The sequence below is a fragment of the Dysidea avara genome, chromosome 6 (assembly GCF_963678975.1).
Source record: "Dysidea avara chromosome 6, odDysAvar1.4, whole genome shotgun sequence".
Classification (NCBI taxonomy): domain Eukaryota; kingdom Metazoa; phylum Porifera; class Demospongiae; order Dictyoceratida; family Dysideidae; genus Dysidea; species Dysidea avara.
In genome coordinates, this window is record NC_089277.1 from 34,464,754 (window position 1) to 34,486,925 (window position 22,172).

Below are 22,172 nucleotides of genomic sequence, written 5' to 3' on the forward strand. Positions count from 1 at the left end.
TGTATACCCCAAAGCCGGCCTATGGCCAGCTTTTGGAGCTTTCTTTTTTTCTTTACCACAGGAAGAAAAAGATTTAATGATAATCAAGATTTAAAGTAGATTTTTAATACTTTAACTATTTCTGACTCTAATAACTAATAATACTTTAACTAATACTTTACTCTAACTAATACTTTAACTCTCTTTTCTGCAGATAGCTACTGCAGCACAAAACAGCTTAAACTTATAAAAGTATAGTGAGCCAGCTAGGAAAGAAGTCAGTATCAGTCAATCAGATAGTCAGCTACACAGAACATGTAACAGCTAACCAGCTAGTCAGCATCCTACCAGCTAGTCAGCATCCTACCAGCTAGTCAGCAGCCATACAGCTAGTCAGCAGCCAACCAGCTAGTCAGCAGCCAACCAGCTAGTCAGCAGCCAATCAGCTAATCAATAGCCAACAGTTTGTTCAACTATGTAACCAGTTCTGACAGCAGGAGGAACTGACAGACCAGCGACCAGGATTAGTAGCAGCAACATTTATAGTGTGAAGCACCTACAGTAGCAACAGGCTCAGTAAATTAGGCAACATAAGCAACAGTTAATCTCTGTAAACCTTTCAGGACAGTAGCTGTGCACAGTAGAAAATAAAAGCTTTGCCCTGAGAGGTGTCTGGGATTAAGGTTCAAATTAAATATCGGTTGAGGTATACCATAATTATTGCATAAAAAATATATTCTTCCATGTTTCATGTGATTGTCTGTAATTATTTTGAGTGCTAGTCTTCTTTATCAAGTTGACATACCTATATACACCTGATAAATATACAGTGTATCAGTATCACTAAACCAATGATAGCAATAAAGGGAATTGGCTAATGTTAAAGTTCTGGCACTGCCAAGCGGATCCCTGAAGCCATGGCAACATGTTTGTTTGTACAACCCTTGCTTTAGCAAGCTGGAGTTAGATTGGGTGCTTATTACACTTTCTTTGTACAATAACTGTTGAATATTTAATTGGTTGAATAACACAGAAAACTGGTGAACAAAGATCCATTACCACGTACGCATTTCAAATTACAATTACGTGTAAACAGACAGTCAATTATTACTGAAATATCCATGTTACTTTATGCAATCATTAATCACAGGTTAACACACTGTTTGACACTCTTGGTTTCTATTATATACTCTTGCTAATACTGATCAGCACATGCTATGAAGATATAGCAAAGGGAACAAGCACAAGCGAAAGGCCAGTCACTTGTCACACCACCAGGCTCTATCACTGAAGCGTTTTCCAAGATCAGAGAACAAGGATAGTGATAATGATCCTGAACAACTGTCAGCATGACGACAGCATGCCAGAAAGTGTACTGGATTGTTGGGACAGTTGGTTGCTTGTGTGATTTATTGTCTTTTATTATGTCATAATTCAGTTTTATCAACTCATTAGCTACCTGGTGTTAAACATTTAATGATGGATTAATAATGGGTTATTTATTACTCTTATAAATGGCCAAATACTGTTGAAAATAACTATGCAATTACTTAGAAAAGTATTTGGTCACATGTCCCAACACGTATTTTTCCTTTTTTTGAGCTCTGTAAGTGTAGTGCTTGACACTATGTTATAAACTGTAGAAGAACGCAAAAGCTAAACTGTCATTAGCCTTTCAACAGAAAAGCACATTTGGACAAACATACCTACCTTTTAAGGTATAAAAAGGCACTAACTCTTATGGTACTGCCTGTGTTACTAGCTTAGAAAGAGTTCAGTTATGCATAGCAAGAAAATAACACAAAGCACATTGTCAATGCTGACTTGTACAGCATTGATGTTGTTTTGCACCAAGGCCAGAGGAACAATTGTACATCTTCAGCAGCTCTACAGCAGTACATGCATGGGATTTCAAGAAATCATTTTGCAAGGGAGCACACTGTACATGTGTATAATGTGGGAATAATCGTTTATGGTAATCATGAGTCCTGAAAAGTAGGGCTGCAAAAGATTTACTTGATAAAATTAATTTGTGTTTCCAGCTACCTGAGTTTCAGGTCTGTCATGAATCAGTGTTGAGGCTGCAAGAAACTACAAAGAACTGGAACTGGAATGTACAGCTCAGATGTCTACCACAGTTTTAGCAAGGTGTTCCATTGTGTATAGCTCCTTTTGTACCATATTTATATAATATGACAATATTATATGGTATTTGATTGTTCATAGGAGTCATTTCACTATTCATATTTCTAAAAATCCAAATAGTTTATGGCTTATTTGCAATTGTAGAAAACAGGGACATAACCAATTAAAGGAGACATGGACTACAGTGGCTCGTTATCCAGATTTATTTGTTGTGGCTTTCTCTACTTCTGTGCCAAATTTGGTGCTTTTATCACAAAATGCACAGGCCAGTTTCATGTAAGGGAAAGTATTTTAATTGATCTTTTAATTGTGGTTGCGCAACCGCTGTGGTTAGCCATAAAAATGTACAGAAACCATTGGGAAACGGACAACCACGGACACAAAATCTATTGTCACATAGAATCTAATGGAAATATCCGAGTTTTTAAAGCAGCACTGTAGACTACATTGATTTCTACGCCCTGTGGTGTTTGTCTGCCGTAAACACGCTAAGTCACTAGCGAGTTATGAGCCAATAAAGGTTAGAATGCGTGATAAAAATGTTTTCTGGAGACGAAACACACAAGCAGCTGCTTGTTATTCTTGTTTACCAGATGTACAGTACAAGAGCAAGCCGTACTATCACCTGGATGATGTATCTGGGCTCCCTGAACACGCTGTTAACTTATTAGCTCTCATGCCAATTCAGCGCTTTCCTGCGAAGCGATTCGCAACAAAAACTATTGTTAAGACTTGTTGAAGTTCCTGTGTTATTTTCTGACTTCGAACTTACAAATATCAGCTGTGGAAGGCCTTGTCTGGTGACATTTCTAACTTCACCACCCTATTAACTCGGGCATCTTTCGCCCTATTCACAGCGGACAACCACGAAACAAAAGAAAATCAATGTAGTTTCTTTCCATGTACAGAAAATTAGAACATACCGTATACTTTGTAAGTTACCAAAGTTTTGCTGCCGGTTATCATCGTTTTCCCAATGGCTTCAATACATTTTTATGGGCATCCACAGCATCCAGTGGTTACGCAATAGACAATTAACACTGATTGCATTCTTAAGGCCTTATGTGAAACTGGCCTAGCTACTGCACTATCAAATGGTACAGTAGTACTGTTTAAGTAGGGGTCACCCTGAAAATTTCACATGCCGCCAAAAAATTTGCTTTTAAAAATCATCCTATATAGAGACATTTTACGTGACAAAAATCACCTTACTGAATAGTTGTACTAGTCCACATAATTTATTACATACAACAGCATTAAATATAACAAAACACATACAGGTGGCCGGATATAGAATTTTAAAAAAATCACCAAACTCGAAATTTAGCCTCACTGACCACAGTTGCAAGGCTAGAGGCCAAATAAAGCGGCGCACACCTACCATTTTATGCCACAACAACAAACCTCCAATGGGATGTGGTTCCGACAAGTGTTGGTCCTCTGCGTCTTGTCTTTTCTTTTATCTTAAATCAGGCTGCTTGTCTTCTCATCCAATGATACCCTATTGAGGCATTAATTTTCCGTTTTAACACTTTCTATCTGTAAGTTCGTGATTGGGATCCCGTTTGCGATAGGCTCGCAACCACTCCCATCAATTAAAGATCTAGGTGGACTAATAGCGATAGAGGATGGAACTACACCTCTTAAACAATCTAGCTGTTTACTTATTGATAACAGTAAACAAGAAGACCTCACCCCTTATCGGTGCTAACTGCACACTTCTTGGCTGACTCCAGATATACTCTAATACAACAGTCATTGCAGCTAGCTGTGCTACAACAAAAACTAAATGAACTAGTATTGAAAAAAATTGTTAATTTAAAATGAAGTAGGGATCTATGCAATAAAAAGTAGTGAAACAAGAGATGACTGATGCTATTACAGCATAACTCAGTGGGAAAGTTCCTTACCCACAATAGGATTACCAAAACACACATCCAAATGTGCTCTACGAATATAGTAGAAACTGAAAATTTAATCAGGCCAGAGCTGCTGCATAGCACAGCAACATGGTAAAAGTTTAACTGTATTTAAACCACCTTTAATAATTATACAGGTATTAAAAATGGATATCTATAAAGGCTATGAGACCAGCCACTTTAGGCTAGGTCACAACAGTGAATAAGTTAGCAAGGGCGACAGCATGATTTTGTTGTGAATAGGCTGGCTAATAAGCACAGAAATAAAAGGTATAATAAATTATACTAGAAGGCACCATGCACAAGAGACATCTACATACAGTAACATGTCATACACATATCACGCATAAACCATATGCCTGCTATAATAGCACAGTGCAAACATGTACAAAATGAAAAGACACGCACACAAAAACTGCACACTGAGAGGCCCAAGCAAGTGACCAAAAAATTAGCACAGCACAAACCTTTGCAGTAAAAAGCATGCACACAGAATGCAAACTAAAATTCCCAAACAAGTAACCAAAAATGCATATACTGCTCCACACAAACCTCACACATGCTAGCACAGATATAGACTAAACATGTACAATATAAGACATACAACATACGCACAAAATGCGCAGTGAAAATATCCAAACAAGTACCTAAAAAATGCTTACCAGTTGCAAACCAGCATAGGAATTATTATTATATTATTGTTATAGGTAATAATTATAGAACTCACATGAGTGAGTATGTTACAATAGGTGTAATAATTAAGGCTAAATTACAATGTAGTGTTATTTACATATTCCTTAAAATTATCTAAATTGTTACAACTTATAGTATCTCTAGATAGATTGTTCTATAATCGAATTGAAGTAGGAAAGAAGCTGTACTTGTATGCGTCAATAGCTGTGTCTGGCTGTATAAATTTACGGTCACTGCCCCTGGTATGAATATTGACAGCCGCTACTTCCTGGCAATTGGAAATAGCTGGGATGTAACTAACTTATTATTAGCCTTACCCATTGACACAACTGTTTTGCGATGCAATATGCTACTGTGAGTGCTGATTGAAAGGTTATAAAATACTTATTTTGCCCATAAATATGACATTGGACGTGTGACATTAAGACTCATTTTTCCAAAACCAAGTTATGGAATGATAATGTTTACCTTTATCAGTACAGGCAATAAAATTAATGCTATGTACCAATCCCTTGTGTAATAAGTGAAAACACATATATGTATGTATGTTTTACAATGTGATACTCCAGAACCTTATAATATATGTATCATATATGTGACTGAATTTGACAAAACAAGGCTTCGACGCACAAAGCTTTGTTAGGAGATATGGCGATTTTAAGGAATCATTGTGTAATAACTTCCCAGTGCCTACAGCTGTGCAAACAAAATTTGCACCAATTGTTCATCTGTTCACTAGCTATCACTGAGTGGGTGTATACATTTCTGATACCCAAAATTTGCCCTGTTTTGAGCAGCTTTTTTCGAGCGGGTAATAATATCACAGGCGGTAGTAATAGAGTGGGAGGGTGGGGGTGGACGGTGGTCTTAATATACGGGTATAAAATGAAGTAAGAATACGATTGGAATCCAGAGGCCAAGTTTGGGCTCTCCATGGTCCTCCATGGCCCTCAGATTACTCCAAATTGACTGAGAACACTATTGGCGAGCTCTCTGTGAAGTTCCAGCTCACTACACACCATTATCACAAAGCCATGGCCATTTAATGGTGCCAATCTCACACTCGTGGCTTTGACAGGGTCGGAAGAAAGCTGCTACAGAAACCAGACTTGTCAGTGCTGAAGGAAGTGCAGTGTGAAATATGATAGTGTATTAGACCAGCAATCCATTTCTGGTAAAATCGTAAGTTTGATTTTGTGTGTGTGGAAGCCTTGTTATGTGAAATCCGGTCACATATAGATATAGCTTATTATACTAGTATTTCAAAAAAAATGGAATTTGTAACTAGAGTAGGGACCATAGCACATCAATAAAAAGTACTGAAATAAGCTGGAGTATATAGTGCACAATATTAAATCACAGTAAAACAATAAGAAGTGTTATATCCGTACTTGCTCCAAGATACCATAATGGAAATGCACAGTAGGGATATAGCTAACACTTTTTATTGTTTTACTGTGATTTAACATTGTGCACTACTCCAGCTTGTTACAGTACTTTTTATCGATGCGCTATGGTCCCTATTCTAGTTACAAATTCCAAAATTTTTGAAATACTTGTTTGTTAACTTTTTTTGTAAATAATTTTATTATGATTGATGATGCATACTGCATTTGAAATGGCACAGCGCACCCCAGCCATAGTGAAGTATCCATTACGCTTCATTGTCAGTTATGTTCAACCTGTTACACAGCAGTACGAATCAAGAGCTGTTCAAAAAGCATCTCTGCAACCCACGCATACCAAAAGAAAGGGTTGGTGCCATGCGCCCCAGTTATATAAGTTATCGTCTAAAAAGTGAAGTATGCATTACGCTTTGTTGTTGGCTATGTTCAACCCGTACCACAGCAGTACAAATCAAAAACTGTTTTAAAAACACCTCTGCAATCAAAGTAGCCACTATGAAGAATGCAGACAATTTTCATTACTAAGGGAAGCCATCATGTGCTACCACCAAATCGACAATTTTCCCTGTCAGCAAAGATGAATGGGACACAAAGGAGGACACTGGTAAGTCCATGAAGAATGCATCGTATTTACTGCGGTATGCCAAAAGGCACCTCTCGGGCTGAAGCGACATCGAACAGTGAAAAACTCAAGCCCGTAGCCTTAGCCGTTATCAAGTTACACTTGTCTGAAGGCATCAGGCAGTCAGTCAGTCAGCATTCAGTAAAAAATTCCGTTGAATAAAAAAAATTTAAATTCCATAGCAACTTGTGGAAAGTGTTTCGGGTCAACCTGAAAGCTTGTTTGGGCATAGTTTTACCTAACCAATACTGCCTCATCATCATACTGCCTCTGGGAAAATTGAGGCTGTTTTTGGATGATGCTATTTTGTGGGCCACACCTACTCCTTTGTCGTCCTTACTATACACTACTATCATAGTGTATGATTATGGAAATTTCTGTAAGCTCTACATTCCTAAGATATAATTGTTTTCATCAATCCAAAAGAGTAATGTTATTTAAGCAACTGCCCAGTAGTCATCTATGAGTGTGGTGCAGATTACTTATGCTGTGCAATTATATTTTTCAACAGTTGATAAAAGATGCAGAGAGTGAGGAGTCAGAGACTAGAAGATCATTACAACCCAAAGATTCTTTCTTAGCCCAATTAAGAGGATTGGATACAGAAATAAACATAATTACAGTAAGTAACTTTAATATTATGTACAGAATCATTTAGTGTTTAGTACATCTCGTTGTGTATGTATACGTATATGCATGTACTGGAGCATTATGGGAGTGCCAGACTCAAACTACTTACTAGAATAACATATGTTTAAGGTTGAAGTATTATTTGTACAAAGCTCATAATTGTTTCTGCTGTCCATGAAAACAAACACTTTCAGTCATGATTTACAATGAGGATCAGCCCATTCAGTTCTCATGGAGTAATGCCTAGTAGCGTAATCTTAAAACTGTATGATTGGTTGAGAGAAATGCATCCTTTGCTATGCAAAGAAAGAATGTCACAAAATTTAAACATTTGTTCATATCCATAAAAAATCAGAAGGAAAACCTGAAACTCTATTCCTTTATAAGGTTATTTGGTATTTGGAGGCGCACTGCAAGATAATAAAGGTACAGTAAATTCCAATACTTCAGATGTTTTGGCAAAAAGCACATTTTACATCTATAGTGAAAGCCATTGTCACCATTTACAGCATAAAAGGTTTATTAGCCACTTACAGAAATTGCATGACCATCAATTACATTTATAAATTTGTAATAGTTGATGTGCATAATTTTTTTTTCTGAAAATTTGTACTGCAAGTAAACTTAGAAGTTAAGCAACTACCGTGCAATTGATTATTATGGGATTTTACATGTTAAATGTCATTGCCAGTACTGTTGGCCATTAACTTCAAAACTCTGACAAAGTTCAGGAGAACTGTAAAGGCAATAACTGTTTATTAATTTTGGTAGTAAGACTAATGGTCCTTGGATACAACCCCCGTCCTAGGATGGTGGTTGGGTTTGGTAAATGTACAGGCTCCCAGAGTCCCACTGCAGCACTTCCAGTATTCGCAAAGTCCTTTCTCCCTCTCTACTGGTATGATACTACAAACATAAGTATCACACTGGTCTCATTTACCAACCAACCCAATGGCTTGGCCCCATGCTCTTTCGCATGGGCTTGCATTCACACTATCATAAAACAGACATAGCTACATGGAATGGGCTCACCAAATTCGAAGTACGTTGGCGCATTCACAGACTGGCTCTTCCTGGCTGTTGTCTTCACTCCATGCCACTACTATGATATGTGGTGCTGTTTCTCACATGTATAATTCCAATAAGCCAGATTACAAACTGTCTTCACTCCACACCACTGCTATGACACATGGTGCTACTTATCACACATATAATTCCAATAAGCGCACACACGTGGGCACATGATGTAATAACAATTAACGACACTGACTCACTCAACTGATGGATTATTGTTCAACTGCAGCCCTATCCACATTAACTTAGTTTAAGGTCTTAAACTCATCATATATACACCTCTTGTATAACATAATTGTAATCAGTTGAACTGTTTTGCACAGTGAAACAAAATAAGCAACATTATAATCAATAATGAGTATTTAGTAATAAGATACATATGTACTGGTGGTCAGTTGTGCATTTGACTTAAGCATGCAGGTTATACTAACCTCAAACCTAAATGTAATATATGGCATAGGAGTTAGAGAGAGTGCTCAGTAATTACAAGGTATATATTGCATTTTATTTTTTGTTGTTGTCTTCAATGCAAGTGTTTTAGTCTTATTTTGAACTATTCTGGTTCAGAGTCTTTTGCTATGAACTTTTCCTTTGCTTGCTTTTTTGCTCTGTTGCTGTAATTATACCTCCGTGTACCTTCCTACCTGCTTCAAAACACCAGCATTTTTCTGTAGTTCATTTCTTCTATAAGTGGACAGTAGCTTACTTTGCTGCGTCTTTAAAGGAAAATGATGACAACACTATAGCAAGAAGATAGCTAATATGTGCCTGTTCTATTAAGGTGTCCAATTACCACTTGCTCTTCCTGTAACAATTAGCCACGTATTTTTGATTAATTTATCATGTGTGACTGTTCTACTAGAGTATCTTGATATTTTGTGTAATTCTTATGTCCACTTCACAAATACTGCATCTATTATGCCAGCATTTTGTTCATTGCTTTTTCCTACCCATTATGCTAAAAAATTTGTCAACAAAAATTGACGTGTCCCTAATGATTATTATACATCATTAATTCCCCTCAAGGATGTTTATTCACTGAAGAATCCTAGCACTGCAAGTCTAAGCAACCTTAAAGTGTACTAGTATTGTGTACTAATTTTCTCCTATCTGTGTTTGGGAGGCTGAGTCAAATATGCTCAAAATTTTGTCCAAAATGCTTTCAGGAATATAATATTATGCTCATTAGTGTTCCTACTATGCTTGCATTATGTTCCTAGGTTAGCAAAATTTCTTTCAATGATTTTGGACCAATATAATCAGTGAATGCTCTATTTACAGTTCACTACAAACTAAGGAGCTATGTATTATACATTTGAGTGTTCTATAAGCCAGTGGCATGTAAGTCCTTATGAATGCAATCAGAGTTAATTGCCTATTGCACAACCACTGGATGCTGTGTGGATGCTATAAAATGTACTGAAGCCATTGGGAAACAATGATAATTGACAGTAAAACTTCTGTTACTTATAATTAAAAACATACAGTATGTTCTAATTTTCTGTACATGGAAAGAACTACCATAATTTAACTTTTTTTCTTATTGTAAAATAATTTTCGTATGCAAAATTTTTACGAAAATTTATATTCAAGATCAAACTACTCTAATGGAACAGTCATTTATGTAAATCATATGAAAATATATTTACACAAAAATTTTTATTGCATTTTTTTATTTTTTTTGCATGAAAATAAAGTGAATTACAGTAAATTTATTTTTCTGTCGTTTCATGGAAAGATTCCTCAGATATAAAGCAGTGAAGCTAGAAATGTTATCAGACAAGCAGTGGCAGATAAGTGGCAGATACAGGGGGTTGCAATAGTTTCAGCTGAAACCCCCTCTGAAAATATAGTGCATGCACCCTAAATTTATTGACGATTCATGTCAGTGGTAAAATCACCAACCGTTATACATAGTGTATCACACTGAAACCTTTTCTACTGGTCAAACTTCACACTTTTATCTTTAAAATCACTAAAAATGCGTGCAAGTGCTGTTTTGCTTCAAAACTTTTTCTGCGAAGGCTTAGATTGGTAAGATTCAATTGTGAAACAATGTTTTGGAGTGATTTTTACTGATTCATTGTTGAACTATAGATCTATAATGCTATAGGCCACTGAGCTATCAAAGACTGAGTTAACTGTTCACCCCAGCTGGTATAGTACAATTCTCAGTCTGGGATCACAGTTACTGAAAACTTCCTGAACCTGAACTCCCTCTGAAATTTTCTGGATTTGCCACTGACAAGGCTGAGTTCAGAATTAGAAACTTCTTCAAGAATTCTTAACAATAGGCTTTGTTGTGAACTGTTTTGCAGGAATGTGAAGAATCAACATGACAGTTAACTATGTAAGCTAACAGCATGTTTAACGAGCACAGATACATTATCCAGGTAATTGTAGTACTTGTTACCATCTTTGGTAAACAAGGAAAACAAGCAGTTGACTGTGTATATACTGTATTTCATCTCCAATTTTATACTTAACTTGCTATTGGCTTGGTGCATTTGCAGCAGACAAACATCACAGGCATAGAAATTAATTTAATTTCCAGTGCTGCTTGAAAAAAATTTGGTTATCTTCTTTTGATGCTAGATTTTATGTCCATGGTCATTCATTTCCCAGTATATTCTGTACAGTTTTGTGCCTAACCACAGCATCCAGTGTTCACACAAATGCAATTAAAAGATAAAGTAAAATACTTCCCCTTACATGGAACTGGCCTATTGCAGTTTCCACTGACTGATATATTAGGGAGTATCAATCTATTTTCATGGAAATAGGTTCAATAGCAAATTATTCAGAAATCATTTCTGAATCTTTTTACTGCTCATACTCCCAAAATTATTATAGCATAATGTACATAATATTATGCATGTCCATTTTAATCATAGTAAAATAACATTAAATTCTCAAGCTATCAATCAGTAGGCAGTACATTGAATTACAACAAATTCCACGAAACAATCCAACAGGCCTAGTAGCACAGTGAATTGCAAAATTCTAAATATTAATATTTTATGTGTAACATCAAAGATGCATGGGTTTTAGAAATCCAGGCTATATGTATAGTTGAAAAGCTGTCCGTCCATCAGAGGAGCACATAAAACTACATTGCCTTATTTTCATTATCATGATATTATGTATGGTGTAGTGATACCAGTTAATATTAGCCTGGTGTATTGTTTGAAGCAATTGTTGTAAAGTATTGTATACACAGAGGATACTGTAGTATGGAGGTTAGGGTTTTCTGGCCAAAATATTACTCAAAAATCAACTTCACAATACCATCCAGGGACCTTGGCAGTATTGGTTAGGTATAACCAAGCCCAAACATACGTATCTTCAGTACATTCCTAAAGGCTTCCAATAGATTGCCACAAAATTAAAAAGAAAATCAATGGGATTTTCTATGTCTGACTTACGAACTGCCTGATTCCTTCAGACAGCTTGATTTATTTCACTGTTTGTTATCACTTCAGCCTGACAGGTGCCTTTTGGCATACGGCAGTCCACAAAATGTATGCATCATGGATTTACCATTGTCCTCCTTTGTGTCCCATTTCTCTTTGGTGACAGCCCAATGTGTCAATTTGCGATAGAGCAATGGCTTCCATACATTTGTAAACAGGATATTTGTCATGGTGACTGGATTGATTGATGGGCACTTCTCTTACTGTTCTTCAATTGTAATGGCTGAACACAACTGAAAGCGAAATCTAATGGCTAATTTACTTTCAAGTCAGTAACTGATAGTTGGGACATGCGTTCAGTTGAAAACATTACCTCTGGCACCATCCTTTCTTTTGATGAGGTATGTGCGGGTTCACCAGTCATAATAATGTTGCAAAAATTAGGCAAACAAGTAAAGGAAAAATCAACTAGTTTGTTTAGGGAAAGTATAGAGAACAAGCTAAGGAGGTCACCTACATCTATAGAAATCAAGACACACAATAGTTGTCGTGTGGCCCAAGAAACCGGCGTGCCACACCATGAGTATATTGACAGGAAGAAAGAAAACATCATTTTGACACCTTTGTATCTTGGTATACCTTATCCGATTGGAACCAAATTTGTTGCAGAGTTGCCCACCAGCTAGGGGAGTCCACTTTCCAAATTTTAAGGAAATCCCTCAAGCTATAACAACTGCGCAATCGAGATCCGTGAATAAAAATAGCAATAATTTTCACACCTACCAGGCAAACCGCTTAGAGCAGTGAGCTCAAAATGGGTAAATTAGCTGATGCTCTATTAGTGTGACTGTTCTATTAGAGTATCTTGATCTCTCATTTGCTACACGAAGTTGGCTTTAGAATCATAACTCAGCGGTTTGTAATCCGATTGTTCTGTACTACTGCAAGGACTTTCTACGGTGACTTGCAAGCTATGCTGTAGGGAGTCCAGCAGCAACCAGTTAATATTGTAGACAGTTCAGCTGCAAACAAAACACTCCGTAGAGAATTCAGCTACAAACAAATCACCCTGTAGAAAGATCAGCTAGAAGAAGTTACCTTGTAGACTGTTCAACTACAAAGAAACCATCATGTAAAGAGTTCAGCTGCAAACAAATCACCTGTAGAGAGTTCAGCTACAAACAAGTAACCCTGTAGAGAGATTAGCTAGAAGAAGTTATTTTGTAGAGAGTTCAGCTACAAGGAAACCATCATGTAGAGCGATCAGTTGCAAACAAATTACCATGTATAGAGATCAACTGGAAGAAGTTACCTTGTAGAGAGTTCAGCTACAAAGAAACCATCATGTAGAGAGCTCAGCTGCTAACAAATCACTCTGTAGAGAATTCAGTTACAAAAAGATCACCCCAAAAAGAGTTCAGATAGAAGAAGTCACCTTGTAGAGAGATCAGCTAAAAGAAGTTACCTTGTAGAGAGTTCAGCTACAAAGAAACCATCATGTAGAGAGTTCAGCTGCAAACAAATCACCCTGTAGAGAGTTCAGCTACGAAAAGATCATCCTGTAGAGAGTTCAGCTAGAAGAAGTCACCTCATAGAGAGATCAGCTAGAAGAAGTTACCTTGTAGAGAGCTCAGCTACAAAGAAACCATAATGTAGAGAGTTCAGCTACAAAACAAATCACCCTGTAGAGAGATCAGCTAGAAGTAGTTACGCTGTAGAGAGTTCAGCTACAAAGAAACCATCATGTAGAGAGTTCAGCTACAAACAAATCACCCTGTAGAGAGTTCAGCTAGAAACAAGTCATCCTGTAGAGAGATCAGCTAGAAGGATCACCCTGTAGAGGGTTAAGCTATGAAAAAATCACCCTGCAGATAGTTCAGGTACAAACACGTCACTCTGTCGAGAGATCAGCAAGAAACCAGTGACCTAGCCTGTAGAGAGTCCAGTTACAAACACAAATCACCCTTTAGAGAGACAAGCCAGATAAAGTAACCTTGTAGAGAGATCACATAGAAACAAATCACACTGTGGAGAGTTCAGCTATAAAGAAACCATGCTGTAGAGAGTTCATCTACAAGCAAATCACCCTGTAGAAACTTCAGTTAAATTTCAAGTCACCCAGCAGAGAGAACAGCTGCAAACAAGTTATCCGTAGGGAATAATTGATATGTAATAAATATCATATCAAAACTAATGTCAAATTTACCGGATTCCGCAAGGTTTTGCCTGTTTCCGGTAAAAATTACACCACCTCGTAAACAAACTACTATAACTTCCGCATACTTCAGTTTACGGAAACACCATTTGGTTTATCGAACTCGTTAATGTCAGGTGAGTCATGTGGTATATTAGCTTTTGCTCTGAGACAAACAGGAAGGGCAGAAAGAGCCTTGTTCTGGTGAATTACGCATCATCAGGTACGGAAAAACAAGGTTTTTCGAGTACTTCTCTGTAAAATTACCATTTAAACACTTAGTACGGGTGGATTCTTAATCAGTACGCTTCAACACATACAATGATACCAAGTTTTGGGGATTTGGTGGAGGATAACAGCCTGTACTTTTGGGATTTGTCCATCCGCGTAATCAATTTCTCCAATTGGCTTTTGTACGGAGTGCGCATTATGCTGTATTAACATCTACTTCATCTTTTCTTCTTCCTCTGGTAAAGAAAGAAAGATAGGTTAAAAAGCCTCAAAGCTGGCCATGGGCTGGCTTTGGGGGTATACAAATACAAAAAGAAGTGAAATCTAACTCAAAACAGCCAAGCTATAAAAAAAGAATGCGGCCCTCAAAAAGGCTATGGTGAAAAAATGTGAAATCCAAGGTGGCGGCCAAGAAATGGCTGTGCAATGATGGTAGGTTAATGGTAAAAATTTTAATAATGACAATTCAGGTGAATTTGGTCTCTTTTTCACCATAGCCTTTTTGAGGGCTGCACTCTTTTTTACAGCTTGGCTGTTTTGGGTTACGGTGGCACTGAACCGATTAAGGGCAGCTGCACAAAGTTAATTGTACAGCATGTTTGTGGTAATGCACGAACAAACACGGAAATTCATAGACCACAGCGAAGCGCCTCAGTTGACTAACAGAACAAGCTCTATCAGACCGCCCAGCTACTTTTGTTGATACAACTAACGTTATTCATGCTTTAAATCTATTAGCTTATCACAACTCTGGTTAATTCACTGGTGAACGGCACCAGCTGCCATCGCGTGATTACTGTTATACGGACCGCGCCCTGATTAGCCACACCGTCTCCTTTCTCACTAAATAATTTCAAAACTATGCACCACAGACCATTAAGATTTAGTATAGGCATTGGGTAAGTGATACTCTACAATAGTACGCTTCGAATTTTCGCGATTCAGGTTTGATGGAGTTGTTAGCCAATGTTGTAGCCCACGGGTATCCGTTTTCACTACTTTCCATGTTGTTATCAGTGAAAAGGAAAGCGTAGAATTGTTCTACAGGGTGAGAAATGGTTGGAACCAAAGTGGCTTAGTGCTACATTGTTTATTGGCCAAGTTATTTTAAAAATCGGGTTAAAGCTTGAGAGTCTTGTAGGTAAAAATGAAGGCGTGTTATTTAATGAAACTTTGTATGGTAAACCAAAGCATCACAGGCTATTACAACAGCTTTATAGGCGTAGTTGTACACTAGCGAAGTTTTGGGCCACCCTAAAATTGCTCATTAAGCGTGTGGCAAATTGTTTTGTGCGGCTGGACTTAATCGGTTCAGCGCCACCATCCCTAATTGTAGACTGATGCAGGGATTAAATGTCTACTAGTATATTTGCAGGTGTAGGCGACCTCCCTTACGTTTTTTCTATGATCCATATAATTTTTCCTTATACTTGTAATTATTCAACCATTGCCTGTAGAGCTATACAGGTCTAGACGTACATACATATGTTGTGTTCTCAAATTGAAAAGGGTTGGATGGAGCATCTTCAAGCATTGCCAATAGAAATGGCAGAAAAGAATGAGAAACTTGATGAACTTACGTCACTTATCACCACATTGAAGAAAGAAAATTTAGAGTTTAAGGTTAGCATGCTGTATGTAAACTGTTAAATGACAAACTAATTTACTTACTAATTAGGTAAAGCATGAAGTAACTAGTGAGGAGGTGAATGAGCTAAGTTCACAACTGAAGATGAATAAAAATGAAATTGCAAAATTAAAAGAAGAAAACAAGTTACTAGTCAAACAGTTTCGTGAGATAAAGGACACAAAAGTAGAACAAAGAAGATTCTCTCAGGTTAGTGCAGTTCCCTTTTGATTGCACATTACAAAATTAATGCTATCTAGGAGCAGTTAATTCAACAGGAGGTATTGGGATATGGTCAATATGGAAGTGTATGTAAACTAAGTGATCACAAGAAGTTTTATGCTGGAAAAACAATATTTAAACGCTTTGTTCTTGGCTATCCTGATATTTCTAATGATCAACTTGTTCAATATATGGAAAAACTTAAAGTTCGTTCTGTAAAATTTACATCTTTCAGTCACTCTAACATTGAAATCTTTGAAGCAGTATTGCAGTTAACACCTGATAGTCCTCCTACATTAGTGTCTGAGTTACTTCCTGTAAATTTGGATACATTTACTGTTCGAGTGAACGGCAAATGCCCTATACACAAACAGCTTGAGTTGTGTCATGACATGGCATCAGGTTTACAGTACCTTCACAGTGTTAATGTAGTACACTACAATCTTCATGGTCGCAACGTTTTGATAAGTGGCAGTGGAAGAGCTAAAATCTCAGACTACATTTGCCCACAAGTGATATCTACCAGTACTACTGCTGCTCCTATTAATGTTGCTTACCTGCCACCTGAAGTCATTAATGACAGATCACATTACACTGCACTATCAGATATATACTCCTTAGGAGTTTTGTTCCTTCAAGTAGTAACACAAAAACTTCCAGATCTTACTGATAAAACAGAGAATGCCAAAATGAATAAGAGAAAAGAGGAGCTTACTGTCATCAAAGGCCATTTATTGTGGAAAGCCATTTTGCAATGCTTGAATACCATTAGATTAGCTAGACCACCAATTGATAAAATCTGTCAGGCAGTAGCAGCTGCTAAAGAAGCTCCTCAAAATGTGATGTCCACCATATTTCATAACATAGTAAGTGCATGTTATGTAAAAGCATACACATAATACAGTAGGGTTGTTTTCTATTTAAATTTATGCATGTGGTATACATTCCAAACATTCGCTGCTCAGCTGTCAGCTCAATACTACTCTGATCACCTTAAGATCATTACACTACATGCTCTACAGTTTTCATTCAACACCAAATAATAAAGTTTCAGTCAATGTGGAGGCTATGTTTTACAATGTTGTTTTCCACAAAACTAATTTAGTATAAAGAGCCATTTGTCATTAGACTACACCAACAGCTTTGTAGAAACAACTTATGACTAAGCATTCATTTTCTTAAAAAGCTACCTTAAGTTTTGAATTCATTACTGTCATGTAATTTGCAGGAAGTGCAGCATTAAGAATGACAAAATCTAACAATTTTATTGCATTGTTAGAACACTATTTCTGTGAATCAAATGTACACAAAAATTGCTAGTTCAATTATAAATTATTAACTTTAAAATGAAGTAGGGTTCCAGTGATAAAAGCAGTGAAACAAGAGACATGAATGATGGTAACTACTCCATGGGGCGATTACCCAAGGATAGTAATAATTGATTGCAATTACTTTGCATCTACTGTATGATTACAATTTAATTGTATTCAATTAAATTATAATTACTGTAATCCCGAATGCATTGTCTGGTTATACAAAAAAATTATGTGGAAGAATTGTATTAAAAATCTTAAAATTGTATGTCTGTTCAAACACAATGGATAGTTACAGTTACACGTATATCACGACACATTTGGTGGTATGACAAAGTGAATATATAAAATTTGGAGCAACCAAATGAGAAATACACTGAACTACTTCCTGGACACCCAATTCAGAAAATTGCAGTAATGGCACATCATCGGTATATGAGAGAGAAGAAGTTTGTGAAGACAGTCTTTTAGGCAATATATAGTAATACAGCCAAGCTATAAAACAGGATATGGCTCAAACTACCAGGATGAAAAGTTATGAAATCTAAGATGGCAGCCAAGACTGCAATGAAGTGCTATTGCCAATAAATTTAATAATGATAGTACCTATTACCACGCAGAATTATTTAATTTTACTGGCACTAACATTATGGCAGTGATTTCTTGATGCAAATTTTGATTTTACAACTTTACATTTTGGCTTTATTAAGACCACAACCATTTTCACAACTTGGCACAGATAAAGTTTTCTGTAAGTATTACCGCACAAAAACAGCCAAGCTGTGAAAAGAGGTGTGACCTTAAAAAGCCTGGGTGAAACAGGTTGATGTTGTGCCACTTCTAAAAACCAGGTGCTATGCAGCAAATAAACCTAGCTGGAATTAATCAACAGTGAACTAAACTACTAGTAGGGTAGCTTAGCAAAATTATTGTTACAGGATGGCATTTTGGTACACAATTTCTTTATGGTGTATACTTATCAATATTATAAACTTTGGCACAGATCCCAGTAAATCAAGGCAAAGTAAGTTGGCTAATGACTACAATAATTGCTTTACTTAGAAGGGATGCCAACCAAACCTAATTATCCGTGGGCTGAAAACAAAACGACCATCACGTGGCCCCAGTATAGTACATTCATGGTATATCATACATTGAGTGAAATGAGTATGTAGTTTTCCTATTTTATATTTTGCATTCAGACGTGTTAAATGAATTAGCAAATGGCACTGTAAATTAACTTTTACATGTGTGCAATTTAAGCAGTCTTCTTAGACCGGTTTGTGGAAGTTGATACTAATGTTTAAGACGCATGTTCACAACCATGCTGTGGTCAATGCATCAACAGGCATTTGTACTAGTCAATAATACACAAAGTTTGCCTCAAGCTATAGCCTATGCACACAGTCATAGGTGGCAGAAGAGAATTTTACTGGGGGTGCTGAGAACCCCCAATTTTAAAGGTATATTGTGCAACAACAATCACATGAACTGGCGCCACATTTCATTAAATAATTCATTAGTGTGCATGAACTTCAACTGCATAGTGACATTTGCTGAGCAATGAATGCAACTAAACAGCCAAAGAATTCGACTACTGACACTTCAGCTTCTTTGTTAAGATTATTTAAAAAGCTGACAGCGCTAGTAAAAGAATCAACATCTTCTAGCATTGAACATAGCTTGGATCAGAGTAAGACCGCACCGTTGGCGCTGAACACTTATTCCTCCAGCCAGGAAATTGCTAACCAGATACAGGAAATAGTCACTATAATTCATCTTCTGAGGAGGACAATGTTGATGGATGTGATGATAGAGGATCACGAGTGGTAATAGACAAAAAGTTGGAGACAGGGGTAACCTAGAATTGCCGCACTGTGACATTGCGACTAACAGCCATGGTAGAGAGGTAGATACAAACTGACAAGACGGCATGCATACTAGCCACTCGACAGTTTCTTGTTCTTAACATGTGCCAGCGTGACCGGGAGTCAAGTAGAAGTATCTTTTGAGGATTATCAAGAGATGTGTTGCAATGTAGCTAGACCAAAACAGCCAGCCTTTTCAACCTTGTGATGCTGTAACTATCAATGAGTTGTTTTTTTGTTGTTGTAGGTATGCTATAAGACACACCATGTTAACTTTTAGTGAGTGAGCTGAGTCTACCTTTTCAACTAGTGGTTTTAAGAACTGAAGAAAGGCTCGTAGTAAGTTTAACACTAACCAATCTAGTGCAGCCCAGAGAAGCAGTTTTAAAGTGGGAGTTAACTAAGCAAACTCCCATCAATGTACAATTCGACTCGAAAGTATCTAAACTCCAAGCATGTCGAAGGCAATGTTTACTTAAATAGTTGCATTCTTTAAGATATCTCCTTCATCAAGGAATGGCTATATGAGGTCATACAAAAAAAAACATGGTAACTTGTACCACCTACTCTTACTTCTAGCAAATAATGATTTACAGATGTGGATAAATGAAAATAATAATTATTACTTGTCTCATGACATAATCACTGACCTAATTGTATTAATAGGACAAACATTGTTGAGACAAATATTGCACAATATTCAGCAAGTTTCACAGCCTTGGTATGGCCTAATAGCAGATGAAGCAACTGATGCTGCTAATAGAGAGTAGCTAAACATGACAATCAGACAGGTGGATGATAACTACAAAATTAACAAAGATCCAATTGGACTTTTTTGCTTACCTTCTACTACTGCTAACATCATTTGCACTGGAATTAATGACATCCTTCTATGCTGTGAATTACCTCCTCTTCCTCTGTAGGGGTCAAGCATATGATAAAGCAGCAAATATGCAAGGTCACAAAAAGGGAGTAGCTACAACTATAAAAAAGAGAGTCCCCATATGCTGTTTCTGCACATTCACTTAATTTATGTTTGCAAGATGCTTATGTTGGAAGAAAGCTAATTAGCTATCATGAGAGATGCCTTGGAAATTGTGAGAGAAATTACTAAATTTATCAAATTTTCCCCCAAAAGGGCGAGTCTTTTCTCACAGGTAATAGTGCAACCTGAAAATAGTGGAGTTACCATCAAGCCGCTCTGTCTTACCCGATAGACCGCTATATACGTTGCCATAGAAGCTGTGCTTAAAGATTATGGACTGTTACTGGAAATTATGGAAGAAATTCATCTTACTACTCATGATGAGTATGGGATGAAAGCAGGTGGAGTATTGATATGACTGGAAAACTTTCAAACTTATCAAACAGTACGGTAGTACTGTTTAAGTAGGGTTTGCATCAAAAGTGACGCACGCCGCCAAAACTACTGCCTTTAAAAACCAGATTAGAAACTTCTTACGTGACGAAAATCACTTTTACGGAATAATATTAGTCCATCTAACATCAAATGTAGCGTTAAAAACAAGAAAACACTTACTGGCGGCCAGATATAGAATTTTTTAAAAATCGTCAAAACTCAAAATTTCGTCTCACTCACTCTCACTCACTCACTCACTCACTCACTCACCCACCCACCCACGCACGCACTCACTCACTCACTCACTCACTCACTCACTCACTCACTCACTCACTCACTCACTCACTCACTCACTCACTCACTCACTCACACTCACTCACTCACTACAGTCGCAAGTCTAGTGCCCAAACAAAGCAACGAACGGTCACCATTTTACGCCACAACAACAAACTCACCGGTGGGATGTGCCTTTTGGGGTTCCGACGAGTGTGCGCCCTGTGCGCTTTGTCTTTTCTTTTATCTTCACTCAGGCTACTTGTCTTCTTCTTCATCCAATGAAACCATACTGAGGCATTAATTTTCCATATCAACACTTTCTTTAAGCAGCACAACAGACGTCACAAATTTATTTAAATATATCGATCGAGACCACGCCCCTTTTACGCCAGCTGTATTTGTGACTACACACCCTCAAGTTGGTGGGCTGATTCGAGATACTCTAGTCTAATAATCGATCAACCACGATGACCACACCACTTTTTGGGGTAAGCACATCTTCGCAAGCTGACTAGAGATACTCTGATACAGCAGTCACCCTAATAAAACAGTCACATGTTTATAACTAGCTGTATGCTTTAACAAAAAAATCTAAACAAACTAGTATATTAAAAATTATAAAATTAAAAATGAAGTAGGGTTTCAAGTTATAAAAAGTAGTGAAACAAGAGATGAACAATGGTAGCTATTACAGCATAGCTCAGTGTTAAATCCCTACTTTGGCATTGAACATAAAATAATTGTTATACCATGCCAAAGCAGGGATTTAACACTGAGCTATGTTGTAATAGCTACCATTGTTCATCTCTTGTTTCACTACTTTTTATAGCTTGAAACCCTACTTCATTTTTAAATTTATAATTTTAATATATTTTGGTTTAGAAATTGCATGCACATCGTTTGGTGCCACAGAGTCACTCTCCCGAAGCTCACAAGCTATTGATTTGTCATTGCAAGAAGCACTGTCAGCTGTGAAACTTGCAAAGTTTTTTTATCAGTGCCAGAGAACAAATAAGTCTTTCAATCTGTGTTATGAAAAGCTATTGAAAATGCTAAAGCGGTACAAATAGATGAGCCAAAACTTTCCCGATACAGAAAGCGACTAATACGCTATGATCAAGGAGTTCTCCTCATGTGTTCGAATCACTTAAAGAATATTTTTGACAACAATATTTTGAAGCATGTGATCTAATGCTTGGT

General features: G+C 37.1%; 1 protein-coding gene across 1 annotated transcript in view; it reads left to right on the forward strand.

The window, feature by feature from the left end:
- The window catches only part of LOC136257832 (uncharacterized), a 101,632-nt gene that overhangs the window by 63,433 nt on the left and 16,027 nt on the right, over window positions 1-22,172 (forward strand). The window contains exons 11-14 of the mRNA XM_066051131.1: window positions 7,276-7,386; window positions 15,816-15,929; window positions 15,985-16,143; window positions 16,194-17,021. Coding sequence (XP_065907203.1) covers window positions 7,276-7,386; window positions 15,816-15,929; window positions 15,985-16,143; window positions 16,194-17,021 — 1,212 coding nt within the window. The remainder of the gene's footprint in view (window positions 1-7,275; window positions 7,387-15,815; window positions 15,930-15,984; window positions 16,144-16,193; window positions 17,022-22,172) is intronic.